We start from the raw sequence: 13,415 nt of genomic DNA, 5'->3' as shown, positions 1-13,415 counted from the left end.
TAAAAGGGATGAGTTTACATGTAACTTTCTGCACAAATACATATGCAAATGACCTTGCTGCTTTCCTGGGAAAAGCTGCCAAGCTGCCAGAGAGCAATGTCACACTAGCTCCAGCCTGGCATCCAACTCCATACAATTACTGTAATAACTCTAGTTAGGCAGGATCGCTGGAATAAGGACAAACAGATCAGTATCATGAAATCCCAGTACGAATAATTGGACTCAAAGTGATGTTGAGGTTATCTGGTTCACATTCCTAATTAGCATTTGCACTTTCCAATGGATCTCAACAATGCACTGTATAAATGTGTGGGCTGGCTCTAGCCTTGCATGCTGTAATGTATTTTGGCATGTGGCTGTACTAACCTCTTCCTTTTCCCCTCTTACTTCTGGTGGGAAAGAATTAGCCTTTTTTTTTTCCCTTTCCAATGTTTCAATGTTTTTTTTATGAAAAATATTCCAATTGTGTGCCGAGCACTGATTTTATTTCATTTTACTGTTACAATTTAAATTACTTTTTGCAATTTAATTTGGTTGATACTTTCATTTTCTACACTGCATGGGCTGCATGGTAGTCTCCTATGTGCAAACACAAGTAAAACACCATCTACTAAAATGCATATGGCAACAAATAAGAAGCATACACAAGGGGAAGCTTCTCCATCCCCATATTGCAGCTTCTGCAATTATTCTTGCAACACAAACAAGTGAAAATGATTAACTGGTTGTCAGGAATACTTTGTACTCACCACAGAGAGCACTCTCTTAACAAAATTCCCCCAGCTGAGTCTCTGAGTCGCTGAATTCCAGCCTCCTGACAACACAATTTCTCATTCTTTCCTCATGAACTACCCCATTTACACAAAATATCTGCCAAATCCTAGGAAAAAAACCCCAATACTCCTGCAAATACTCATTACTTGCAAGCTAAAGTGACCAAGCCTGCAATATCACTTTTGTATTGAGAATCCCATTTCTGGGGGAGGGATATGAACATCACACATGTGTAATAAATTAATATGCATAAGCAAGTATGTATATAATTTGATGCATACAAGACATGGATACAAACAGATGTGAATTTGTAAGTGAATGTTCATTGTAGTTCCAAATGTAGAGAAGCTTGTGGCCACATCATATTGCTTCTCCATCTACAGAAAGTCAATCAGAGATTCTAAACTCACACAGTCGTTCTGGTAAGGAGCACATTTTCACCTGTGAATGAAATAATAATCAACATACCATGACATTTCCCATGTTTTTCCTGAAAAGACTTTGAGCTGTTCAAGAACCAAAGAGCTGAACTGAGAAATTCTAGGAGCTGATCATTGCACTTTAGGCCAGAAAATTTCCAAACATAGAAGACATGTTTTTTGAACATGTCTTGATTGAAGCCAGCAGAAAGAAATAGCAATTTCTCTCAAGGAAGATAAGTGGAAAAAGTCATTCCAAGGAAGTTTAACTTAATTTCACTTCCACATATTCGTAATTTGCATTTTCAAAGGATTTACTCTTTCCCTGTTTATACTTCTCCACAGTTTCTCTCCACAGGGAAAAGAAGATGAAGCAGAAAGGTGACAGGAGTGAAAACAACCCCTGAATTTCTTCAAATCTCTCATTTCTCAACTGAAGTTCACAGCAGGAAGCTAAGGAGAATCCAGAAAGAATAACAGGATAGAGAATCTTTACTGGAGTCTTAACTGGCTGAAAATCAGCAAATTTTCCTCTGGTTTACTGAAGTAAATATCACATGTGTAACGTGTAGGATAAAAGCATCTGGGAGCATAACATGACTTAACCACTGGAATTTAGGTCTCTAAATCCCCTGCCGTGCTTGCTGAAAATGGCACTGGCAGTTCCAGAAGCATCAATAACAGTTAATTCATCTGAAAGTTCAGTGTGTTGCAGGTCATGTTCTAGGCATTCCACAAAACATTTTCAAGTCATTTCTTCTAGGGAAAGAAACCTTTGGCAAAGTTAGCAGTGCAACACTGTACACCAAAGACAAAGGTAGGATATACATTGACAAAGCAAACAACAAATGCCCCCAAAAACAGCTTAAAAATAAAGGAAATTAACTCATATTGACTTTTTATTCCAACTACTTGGTTTCTTGCAGAAAAAAATCTGCATATGCAAACCATTATAAACCAATGGCTTGGGTAAGAAGTACCCTTAAAGATCATCTAGTTCCACCCCCCTGCCATAAGCAGGGACACCTTCCACTAAACCAGATTGCTTGAAGTCCCATCCAACCTGGCCTTGAACACTTCCAGGGATAGGGCATCCACAACTCTGGGAAATCAGTGTCTCAGCACCCTCACAGTAAAGAATTTCCTCCCAACATCCAATCAAAATATTCCTTATTTTAGTTTGAAACAATTCCCCTTTGTCCTATCACTATCTGTCTGAGTAAAATGTCTCTTTCCCTCTTTTCTGTAAGCCCCCTTTAACTCCTGGAAGGCCACAATAAGGTTTCCCTGGATTCCTTTCCAGGCCAAACAACCCCAACCCTCTCAGTCCTGTCTTTACAGAGGAAGTGCTCCAGCCCTCTGAGAAACTTTGTTGCCCTCCCCTGGATGAGGAGGAGACATAAATGTTCAAAATATAACACATAGTCACTAATCATAAATGTTCATAAATGTATCCCTAGAGGGACAGAACCCTCTCATCCAGTTTGTAAGCAGTTGGCCACCAAGTGTAGGAGATACTGAACAAGACGTTTTTGCCAGCCTTTTAGGATGCAAAGGGAAAAAAGACACACTCCAAGAAAAGAAAATGTTCAAAGCAAAATACATTAATTTTTTGGTTCTCAAAAGTTTTCCATACTTCAATGGTAAAATGTATTTGGAAATGTCCCAAGTCAAAACTCCAGATAATATCTACTTAATAAAATATTTAGCCAAAAGTGCGGGGAACTGAGAATTAGGCAATTTCGAAAAGATTTTTCTGAAAAAAGCTATATCAAAAAGACTTCTTTTTTTCTTTTCTGTTATGAAGCTACCTCATGTACAGAAATGCTTTTCCTGAAAGCTGCATATCAATAAAACCTCTCCAACTGTTTTATTTCTTTATTAACTTCTTTATGTGTGAACCTTCATAAAACATCCCAGTAGGGGACTGATATAGAGTAATAGTTTGAAATAAAACCTGCAATAATATTTTGCATATCTGTCTCTGCCTTTTAATTTAGAACACTATCTTATACTGCCTTGCACATATAAGTGATGCCACATAAGGAAACAGAGTAGATGAGAAGGTATCTTAACATAAAGTGATGATTGATCACTGTCTTTTTTCCCCTCATGATGGTAGTACTATAATTCAGCATCTTATTGATATTTATTGTAATACACCATATTGAAATGTATTACCATTCCTGAAAATAACCTTTTCTGTCAACTGCTAACCAAGTATTTAGATCAACAGATAAACATGTAACACTGCCTATGCTACAGTCAGATACCTGCAGCAAATGTCAATGACATTGTATAATATGACATAGTTTTTATCAGGGGCAACCTTCTTTAATGCCATTTGAGCTGGCAATCCTAAACAGCCAGCACTAATCTAAAATAACCCAGAGGACTGCTAAATCCCAGTAAGAAGATTGGTGACCTAGTCCCGATTCTGGCATCAAACCAAATTAGGGTTTTTGCCTTCTACATCAGCAGCAGAGATCACACCAGCACGGGGACCACACAATCTCTAAGTGTACTGATGGGTGCTCCACACAGTTTGCATCCTTGGGAAAACAGTGAGCACTCCTTTCATGACAATGCAACCATGCTGGGGGCACTCGATAAAAAATGAACACTGGAGCATGTTTTTGGATGTGGAAGTGTGAGAGCCATGTCTGCATGTGCACAGGGGCTACAGAAATACCTGTCAAATGTGATGATTATCAAATGCATCCCAAGTGCATCAAGAGACTGCATACTGTATAAACTGAGGTCTGCTACCAGCTTATGAGCACTACCCTCTGACAAATGAATATAAAAAGTGGACACAATTTCTCAATTAGAACTTCTGTTCTCAGCACATTTATTAGCTTTACACATTTGCTAAATCATGACATAAAATAATAAACAGTATTCCATTTATGAAGGCCTTTCAGCAGAGAAAGTAACCCCCTCACTCAGCTTTCTTGAGAGCACAGATTGTTTGGGCTAGGATTTTAGCTAGACATACAGCTGATCCATTGGCTTAATGCCTCCTGATTGCCCTACAGCCTCCTGCAAGACACTCTGCAGTAACTCAGGCAGGTCTCTTGGGATTCATGCAGCAGCTGAAGCTTTCCAGTGGTGGCTATAAATATTTTCCTTATTCTACCTATACTTGGATAAACTCAGCAAACACTCATCTCTCCTCATCTCACGTGCTAACTAACTGTGCACAAGCCTAGTACCAACATAGCAAGGGGAACCAATCACTACCTGAGATATAAATAGTCCTTGGCATATATCAACAAAAAAAAACCCCATAAACAATTTGTTTATTTTCAGCTGAAAAAGCTCTACTGTCAACATAGTCTGATTTACAGAGTAATCTTGCCATATGAATTTAAAAGCCACAGAGCTCTCTCTGACCTACATTGCCAGCCTGGAGTGAAAAAAAAATACACTGCAGAGAAAGATGCTCTTGAGGCAGAAGAGGGAGCAGGATGATCAGGCTTTTAGATTTGGGGTACCTTAGATGGTATTGCACCATCAGTGCTGGGGTTTTCATGAAAACTAACATATCCTGTTCTCAGGCTACATCCAAGATTTATCCACTTCAGATCAAAATCATTTCTGCCAGAGTGAGATAAACCATGAGAGACAGACCTTGCTGCCTATCAACACTTTGCTTTGCAAGCAGATACTTCACCACCCAGCCCTGTCTATGATATTCTGTTCACTGTATCAACAGACAAGGATGAGAAAACATAAAAGCAGACCAGTGCTGCATGGGGCTCAGCTGTAAAAAAAATAATCACCCATTTGAGGCGTTAAGATTTTCTTAGACATGGTAATATATTTAGAGGATGATAATAAAGTGAAGGTTTACTTAGTTTGGGTCTGGAAAGGGCAACTCTAAGTGTTGACATGGGGACAGCACCTATAAATTGGAGCAACTAGAAACACAGTTGATGAATTTAGACAGCTCGGTTAGGACTGGAACAAGCAGCAGGCACTTCATTGACACAGAAACAGAGCAGGAAACATGACAAAATGCAGGGAGGCTTGGCAGGAGCGTGACTGGGCAGCAACATGAAAATCAGCCACTACTGTGTTGGTTGGGCATGAGGTAGAGGGGGGAATGTGCACACTGTACAGAAACAGCAGAAGGCTTTGTGTGTCCATTTGGAAAAGGGAAAAGACAAAGCCTGTCATCCACTCTTTTTGATTTATATTCCAGCAGTCATTAAAAAATACACACAGAGGTTGGGTGCTGGCTGCACAAGGCACTCCAGTAAGAAGCTGGAGGCTCTCTGGGGCCAAGACCACCCCAGGCAATAAGCCTGGAGAAGACGAACACGAAGGGACTGATGCAGTCTTACCCTGGTGAGGCCATCAGCAAGGATGGTGACAAGGTCAGGACCCCTGGAACCAACAGACATCTCTCAGTCTGGAGTGAAAGGCAGGTGGAAGATCATCCTCTCTTGGACTCTTGCAAACAGATTAACCAGCAAAGAACCCTGCAGTACTTCAGTTTAAGTGCGCATGATCAAACCTAGTTTTTAAAAACTTTGCCAGATGGAGAACAAGCTCCTGTTGCCTGGCTTGTGTCCAGCTGGTTCCCCAAGGGGAAGGAACCAGAGGCACTATTTCAGTAGAAAGTTTTCAGCTAACCATTTATTCCCAAAATATATGCAGTTTCAGAGCAGCTGAAAGTCTTTGTCCATGTAGCTGGACTGCTCACAATAGTTTTCAATGTTATGAAAAATGGCTGGCACCTCCAAGGTATCAAAATGACTATTTTTGCCTGATAAACTCAAAACTTCCCTGCACAAATAATTTTCAGAAACTATTAACAAAAGACGCTCGTTAAGAGGATTAGATGTAGAAAATGTAGATCTGGAGAAAATGTGTACATTTTTTTTTCTTTTAAGCTTCTGGCATTTGATTGTGACCATATCCTCTGCTATGCCAAAATGTGTAATTTAAGGCCCCACCTGCTGTCCACTTGGTACATCTAAAGGAGTGACTTAGTTTTAATTCTTGGTTCCTCATTCAATCTCTAAAATACTTGCATATGAACTGGAGAAAATATCTGTCTAGTTGCTTAGGTGTCTGCCTGCCAAGGTTATAAGAGACCTTCCCCCTGAACAGCACACAGCCCAGATATTCCCAGCCACAAGAGGCTGTCGGGGGACCTGAGCCTGCCCTGGCAAGGCAGAAATGCTCCAGCCCCACTTCCTCAGCCTTGTGGCATTTCGAAAAGGCTTAGCTCAACCTGACTTGTTTTAATTTAGATTTCTTTAGCTTCAGTGAAATAAGAATAATAATCATAATCACTAAGAGGGAGCCCAAAAATTTTTATTTTTGTTTTAATTACCAAACTGAAGAAAAAAAAACCCCTTTCTCTCTAGCCTCACAGTTGATTATTATGAGATCATTATGACATTGGTTCTGATTTCCAGATCATTATGCTTCTTGAATTGACAATTATTTTAACTCATAAAAAGAGGCCTACGGTATTTGGAAAAACCAAGTCAGAAGAACTGTTTATTAACTTTATTCAGCTGAAACATATTCAGGCAATACTCAGACTCCTACTGACATGTGTCAGGTAACATAGATCTTAAGTGAATCCCCTGGCTAATCCAAGTCAGCCCTAATTAGAGGGTCTGGGGACAGAAAACATGCTGTGTAACAGCGACGATGCCTCTCAACCCAGCCACTTTTAGTGAAACATATCCCGGGGAAGAAACAAGACTCAAAACAAAGGTCTTCATATTAAATTAAGTGAAGTGCAAGCAATGAGTAGGTCAAAAGGAAAAGACTTATTAAAAAAACTCCTCTTGCATTCAATAATCAGTTTGGTATGTAAAGCCATTTACAAGAGACTGTATGGAATTCATTAAACAATTAAAATGTGCAGGGGGTAACCGAAACTGTATCCCCCAGAATGCAGAGTGCATCTTATTACAAGGTTTCCTTCCTGACCTTAAAACCTACCTCAAAACCGAGGAGAAATTTGATGTTAATAAACTCCCCGTGCAAAAGCGGCTGGTGGGTCCACACATGGAAAGTCCCAGGGAAGGGTTGGCTGGGACTGAGTGGGGAGGGGGACCACAGGGCCATGCAGTCCCCCTCTATCATACAGAAACACAGGAGGATTTTTCCTCCAGATTTTTCCTCTTGCAGGTCAGGAAAAGCAGCACAGGCAGCCACTGCTCTCCTTCATTGCTGGCAGAGGTGGCAATGCAGAAATAATTCTGCTTGTTCTCAACCCTTCAAGCCTGTCCAAAGACAATCTTCAATAACTTATTTTTTAAGGAAACATCCTGTATTCACACTTTTTAACAGGAAAATGAGAAATTCATGTGAAAAGCAATACTTCAACCATTAGAGAATCCATTTATTTCATGTCCATTCAAAAAGGATTATCAGCCCATACTTGTGTAGGGCAGAAAGGGACCAGTTCACTCCAGTCTGCTTTGGTCCATGTCACAAGCCCTGGTTTCAAATGCATGAAAAGAAAACTTCTTGCTATTCAAACTCAAGCACGCAACTCTGATGTCACCTGAGGATGTGGGGAAATCCATTAAGAAAGTGTGGTCTCCACCAGGGAGCAAGTCACCAGAAGTTCATTACAAAGGTGTAACAGTGGCTGCAGCATGGGACACTGAACCACTGCCCAAGTTGCATGACTGAGAAAACTGGAGTTAAAAATACCCATATACAGTGTATTTTTACCAGTCCCTTCCCACCTCAGCTGACCCCCACTCACACAGAAGTGGGGTTAACAGTAATACTTTGTGAGCTGTTGTTTCTCCATGTGCTGTGCAGCTTATCTGGATCCTACGTCAATTTGCTGTTTGATGTAGGGCTGCAGAGATGCCACAGACAGGCTGCCATGGAAACATTTGTTTTCATTCACTGGTGGCCTGCATGATAAGAAAGTCTGAGTGGTACAGGAATGACGAAAGAGTATAAATTACCAATGGCCTCAGACAGCTGAGCCTTTCAAAATGAAATCTAATTATTTTACCATTTATTTAGACAGATTATGTTACAGCTTTCTGCCCTCACATTGTGAGTGACAGCATGTATATATTTAGAGCAGCAACAAAGACAAATTCCGACTTGTTTTAGGAAGACACTTTAAATTAGGCTATGTGTAATGGAGAGCATGACAGCTTGTTCCACTTGCATCTTTTAATTAAAATGCAGTGGTCTAGATAACAGAAAATTGAGATGGGGCTGATATGCACAAAAAGGGAAATAAATCCTAGAAGAAACATATTGTACTACAGCATTTGAAAGCTCCTACTTAAAGCTGAAGAAACCCAGAAATAAGTAATTTTTGCTTGTTTTCTTGAATCTTAGGAAAAACTTGAAGTAGTGCGTTCATTGCCTTTTTTAGGTTATCTGAAATTAATTTGCAGTCTTGGATATTGCTTTCTCCTTAGCTCTTCAAACCAATGAATGCAAAGCATAGGTCTAGTTTGCTTAAAGGAGACAATTTGAAGTGCAGTTGTGGCCACAGCTCTGGCCTTGGACGCTTTGACAATCAACATTTCTGAGCATGATGCTGGCTGGGAGAGCACAATGAACAACCCAAGGAGAACCACTGCCAGCAGGGGTGGACATCTGGTGGAAACCACCAGGCTTTGTCCCTCTGAATGGACTGCATCGACTCCTGTGATCCAACGCCCCTCAGAAATCTCCAGGCTCTTCATGACATGGGAGAAACACACAGCTGCCCTGAGGCTGTTTGTCTTGGCAGACTGGGGACAATGTCAATGTACAAATACCTCTTTTCCAAAAGCCAACAGCTTTCCCTGGGGAGGGGAAGAACCATCAGGTGGCCATCCCACCTTGGAAAGGAAACCCTGCTCTGAAATAAGGCTGCCACTACCATCTGCAGGCTTCTGACAAGAGCAGCACTGGGGGTACAGATGGTGACACTGGTGGTTTATGGTTTTGGAGGAGGATGAATGAACAGGTTGGGTTACCTCCTTAACCTGGTTTTGGCTTGTAATGTGTTACTGCATGAAAGACTTTCTGGGTCAGGACAGATAGAGCACACAGGCAGTAACACTGCAGGGCCTCAAGGGAAAGCTTTTACCTGGTATTTGCTTAAGATCCTTTCACTGAATGGAGACTACATTAGATGACCCCCTGTTAACCTCAGCTTTGAAGTTGGCTCCACTACACTTTCCCTCATACATCTCATACAACATGAAAAAACCCCCAGTGTCACAAATGCAAAGCCCTGAATGTGAGAGAGATTGAAAGATATAGCAGCAGACAGTGAAAATGTTCAGCATTAAAAATGGAATAAGAAAGAGGGGCTTCTGAAACAAAGGACAGCAAGGGCATAATGGATTAACCAAACTTGCCTCAGAAGTGTCTCAATCTGTGAGTACGTGCCACGTCGGCTGCCAGGTCATTAGTGGGATGAACACATAATTGATAAGCTGCAGGTTGTGCTCTACTGGAGAGCAATAAGCTCCTTTAAATTACATTAATATTTAACATACATAAAAAGCATTTGTCATTTGCAAAGCACTTTATAGAGTAACTGATGGATTCTATAATGATCCCCAACTCCCAGACTAGGGAATGCAATTCTGGAGAGATAAATACCTGGCCTGCATCCAAATCAAGATTCACTGACAGAGCTATTATTCTAGCTCAAAATTAGGTTTCTAAGTTTCTAGTCCTTCCAGATTACTTTGCTTTGTAGCCTTCAGTGGGTAGAAGCATGATACACATGGAGCAGAAAGAAAGGAGCTGACAACACAGGGTGACATTTCTGACTCACATTTAAAAATTGTCACATCCCTACCTTGGGTCACTGTCACTCTGAAAGATCCAGTTATGTGGGTTGAACACAAGAAATGGAAGTATTAAATATTTGATTGCCATGTTGTCTGTCCCTCTCCCTTTTCTTTTAAAGAATTAGTCTTGGGGTACTTACTGACCTTCATAATTTGTTGGGTGCCTTACTATACTTTATATTTTATATATATATATAAGAAAGAACTGCGAGTAGCTCACTTGCTTACAGCATGGTGATAATAACACCAAGGGAGCGGGTTCAATCCCTGTATTGGCCATTCACTTAGGAGCTGGACTTAATGATCCTTTTGGGTCCCTTCCAACTCATAATATTCTGTGATTCTGTAAAACTTCGTGGCTTTGTGTGCTGCTGACAGAGAATAACACACATACACACACACACACACACACACACACACACATATATATATATCAGTATGTATGTATGTATGCTTGTGCATATATACATTTTCCCCCCTTTAAATTGATACAGTGAGTTCACTTGAAGGTGATCCTTAAAATATGATAGCATTTTTTTGAAATATGATGGATTGTTTTTCATGCTGCAGCACTGAGTTTCTGTAACTGACAAAGAACTTTATTACCCAAAACTTCTGTAGAACTTCAACTTCAGCCTCCTACACAACTTCCTGAGATGTCACCTGAGACAGACCTTCAGCTTCCCTGCCCTACTAACTCCCTTTGTGAATACTTTTTTACTCCTCTGGAGAAAAAGCACAGTGAAAGTCACATCATTTGTCTTGGCTGGACTCAGCATCCTTTTGCTGTAGCTAAACTTTATGCATGTAGGAAGTGGACTTCCTTTGGATCTATCAAGAACTCCCATGGGCTAGAGTGGGCTGTGCCACAGAAGCACCTACAGTTGTATCAGCAATACAGATGCAAAGTCTGAATCACACTGTTTAAGGCATGTAAGGTGTCATCACCACCCCAGCTGCACTCATTCCCTGAAATATTTGTTCCTCCTAACTAACTTTGTTTCAATGTACCCCATGGTCTACTCATCATCATAGCCTTACAGCTTCATCATTTGAAAAGTCATCCTTTTAGGAGCTCTCTTCTCATTAGTATTACATTCTGCCAGGGAAGCCTGATCATCTTAGAAGCAGATAGAATGATTACTGATGACAGTCAATACAACTTGAAAATATTTCAGCAATGTAAGTAGAAAAAAATCATACAAAACTTATATTGGACATTATTCAAGAGCTATTCAGAACTTGCAAAGCAGAAGGAGAAATTTGACAAGCAATAAAACAAGATGGCTTCCATATGCCAGCATTTTTATGCTTCAAGAGAACTCAAGTAGTGAAAGAGTGAAAGTTCCTATAAAAAGTATTATTCACAGCATTTTTTTTGCATAAGTGGAAATCTAACATAACAAATCTCCCTTTCTGCTCCATCTTAGATTCTGATAAAGCTCAGCCTGCTAGACAAGATTTCCATAGAAATCTTATTTGGTAAGATTTGCTTGATTGTATTCCAAAAAGTGACTCACATTTTACAAGCAAGTGGCAAAAGCTGAAATGAGTTGACTCTTTCCATCAAAGCCAGTATGAGTCATTCCTCCAGCTTAATGGCTCCCACACTATCCCTGAGTGACAAAACTGAGACTGCAGGTCAAGAAATGACCATTTAATAGTAACAAAGGATGGGTCCAGATAGCCAGTCCTAGGCTGAAGGAAACAACATAGGACTTGGCCAGTGAAATTAAAAGATACTCAACCACATGGACAGCTAATTTGCTGTAAGAGTAGCAAAATACCAGCTTCTGTTTGCAGCTCAGTCCTAGCATGACAACTTTTGACCCAAACTGTAATGCTGGGGTTAACTAAAAACCAATAAGGTTTTTCCTCACCTGCCACTCTCCAAAGCACCTAAAATGAGAGCAGCTGAAGGACAAGGGGGCTGCATGCAACATGATTGTAAAGATGGCAAAGATTTGGCTCCCAGTCAGGTACTCCTTTTCTCCATCCTTTCTCCTTCTCCATGCTCCTGTGGATTTCCCTTTCAATCCTGCAGACTATTTAATCTCTGCCTTTATACTCTCCTGTTCTCCCCAGGTGGCTTTTCTTCTCCATGGAATTCAGCAATTACCCAAAGGATGGCTGGCTTAGCCAGGCCCTCCAAGACTCATCCTTCCCCTGCAGCCACTGCTTGGTCAGGCTCAGCCTTGTCTTGTGTTCATGACCTTCTGACCTAAAACAGGACAAGGCTGGTCCAGTGCCCAAAAATCACCTTGATGACAATGACTGAATGGAGAAAGGGTCCACCCTGAGATGCTGAATTTTCTCATGCTTACTCTGAGATGCTAAATGTGCTCACTTTTTGCTTTTCTGGGGCCTTCTGGAGTTGAAGGCATCCTCTTAGCATGGGTCTGCCCACAGGCACAGACTGGCTTTTAAGTGACAGCAAAGATCATCCCTCCCAAATGTAGGGAGCTTCCTCTCAGAGTCCCAGCAGGGAAGGCAAGCTTCCTTGCAGAAAAATCACAGCATCTTTTTGCCAGTAACATTCAAACACAGTTATGATTCACAGACATCATGGAAAAGCACACAAAACTCTCCATTCTCACTGCTATTTGTGCTTGACATTTTCCCTACTTGCCCAGGGTGTCTCTCATGCTCGCAGTAATCTCACAATAGTCAGAATTTCTGTATGGACAATGACTCAATGGAAGACTCAACTCAGTAAAGCACCAAGGAAAAGAAAAACCCAGTGAGATCAAAATCCTTTTTTGTTTATGGACTTTGTTGCCCATACTTTGTTTTCTGCATTCTGCTGTGGCTTGTGCCAACAGAAAATTAATCCACAGTCTCTGGCTGTTTCAGGGAGTGCTCAGAATCCCTCACCTAGCTCAAATCTGTGCACCATCTTCAACAACCTCCAGAGAAAACAATGAAAGTATCTCTGTGCTTGCCACTGGTGAAGTATCACGCCATTCATCCTTTTTCTTAAATTAGAAATACAATTTTCACCATTTATCTCCTGACAGGATGAAAAAAAAAAATAAAATGACAAAAAGCCATTTACCTCTACTTCACAGGCATATTCTGATCCATCCAGGAGCGTCACTTTGCATTGCATATTTTTCGGTTTCTTGACAATCTTTAGAGGAGACTTGGAAAGTTTGCTAGACGAAGATTTTTGAGAGAGCTTGTCGTCCTCTAGCTGCTGATATTCCAACTGTTTTGCACTCGCAGCAGCAAACTCCTGTTCCTTCTCTGTAGCCTATAAAGAGAAAAAAAAAGATGCTTTTTGAATCATCAAAAAGCCCTCCAATCATGCCTTCCATTTCACTGTACATGCTGCACCCAAGCATTTATATGAGCCTTTTTTGGAGGCTTGGACAAGAAAGCCCCTGATGCAGGACAGTCTTTACTGAAAATATTTCCCATA

General features: G+C 40.8%; 1 protein-coding gene across 18 annotated transcripts in view; it reads right to left on the bottom strand.

Moving 5' to 3' along the window:
- EPB41L3 (erythrocyte membrane protein band 4.1 like 3) overlaps positions 1 to 13,415 on the bottom strand; it is a 97,142-nt gene that overhangs the window by 47,825 nt on the left and 35,902 nt on the right. For all 18 annotated transcript variants that reach the window (XM_036406729.2, XM_036406721.2, XM_036406725.2 and 15 more), the window contains exon 3: positions 13,050 to 13,247. In XM_036406729.2, coding sequence (XP_036262622.1) covers positions 13,050 to 13,247 — 198 coding nt within the window. The remainder of the gene's footprint in view (positions 1 to 13,049; positions 13,248 to 13,415) is intronic.

This window comes from Molothrus ater, chromosome 1, assembly GCF_012460135.2.
Source record: "Molothrus ater isolate BHLD 08-10-18 breed brown headed cowbird chromosome 1, BPBGC_Mater_1.1, whole genome shotgun sequence".
NCBI classification, from domain to species: Eukaryota; Metazoa; Chordata; class Aves; order Passeriformes; family Icteridae; genus Molothrus; species Molothrus ater.
The sequence above is the reverse complement of the archived record's forward strand: the minus strand, read 5'-3'. Positions and strand labels throughout refer to the sequence as shown.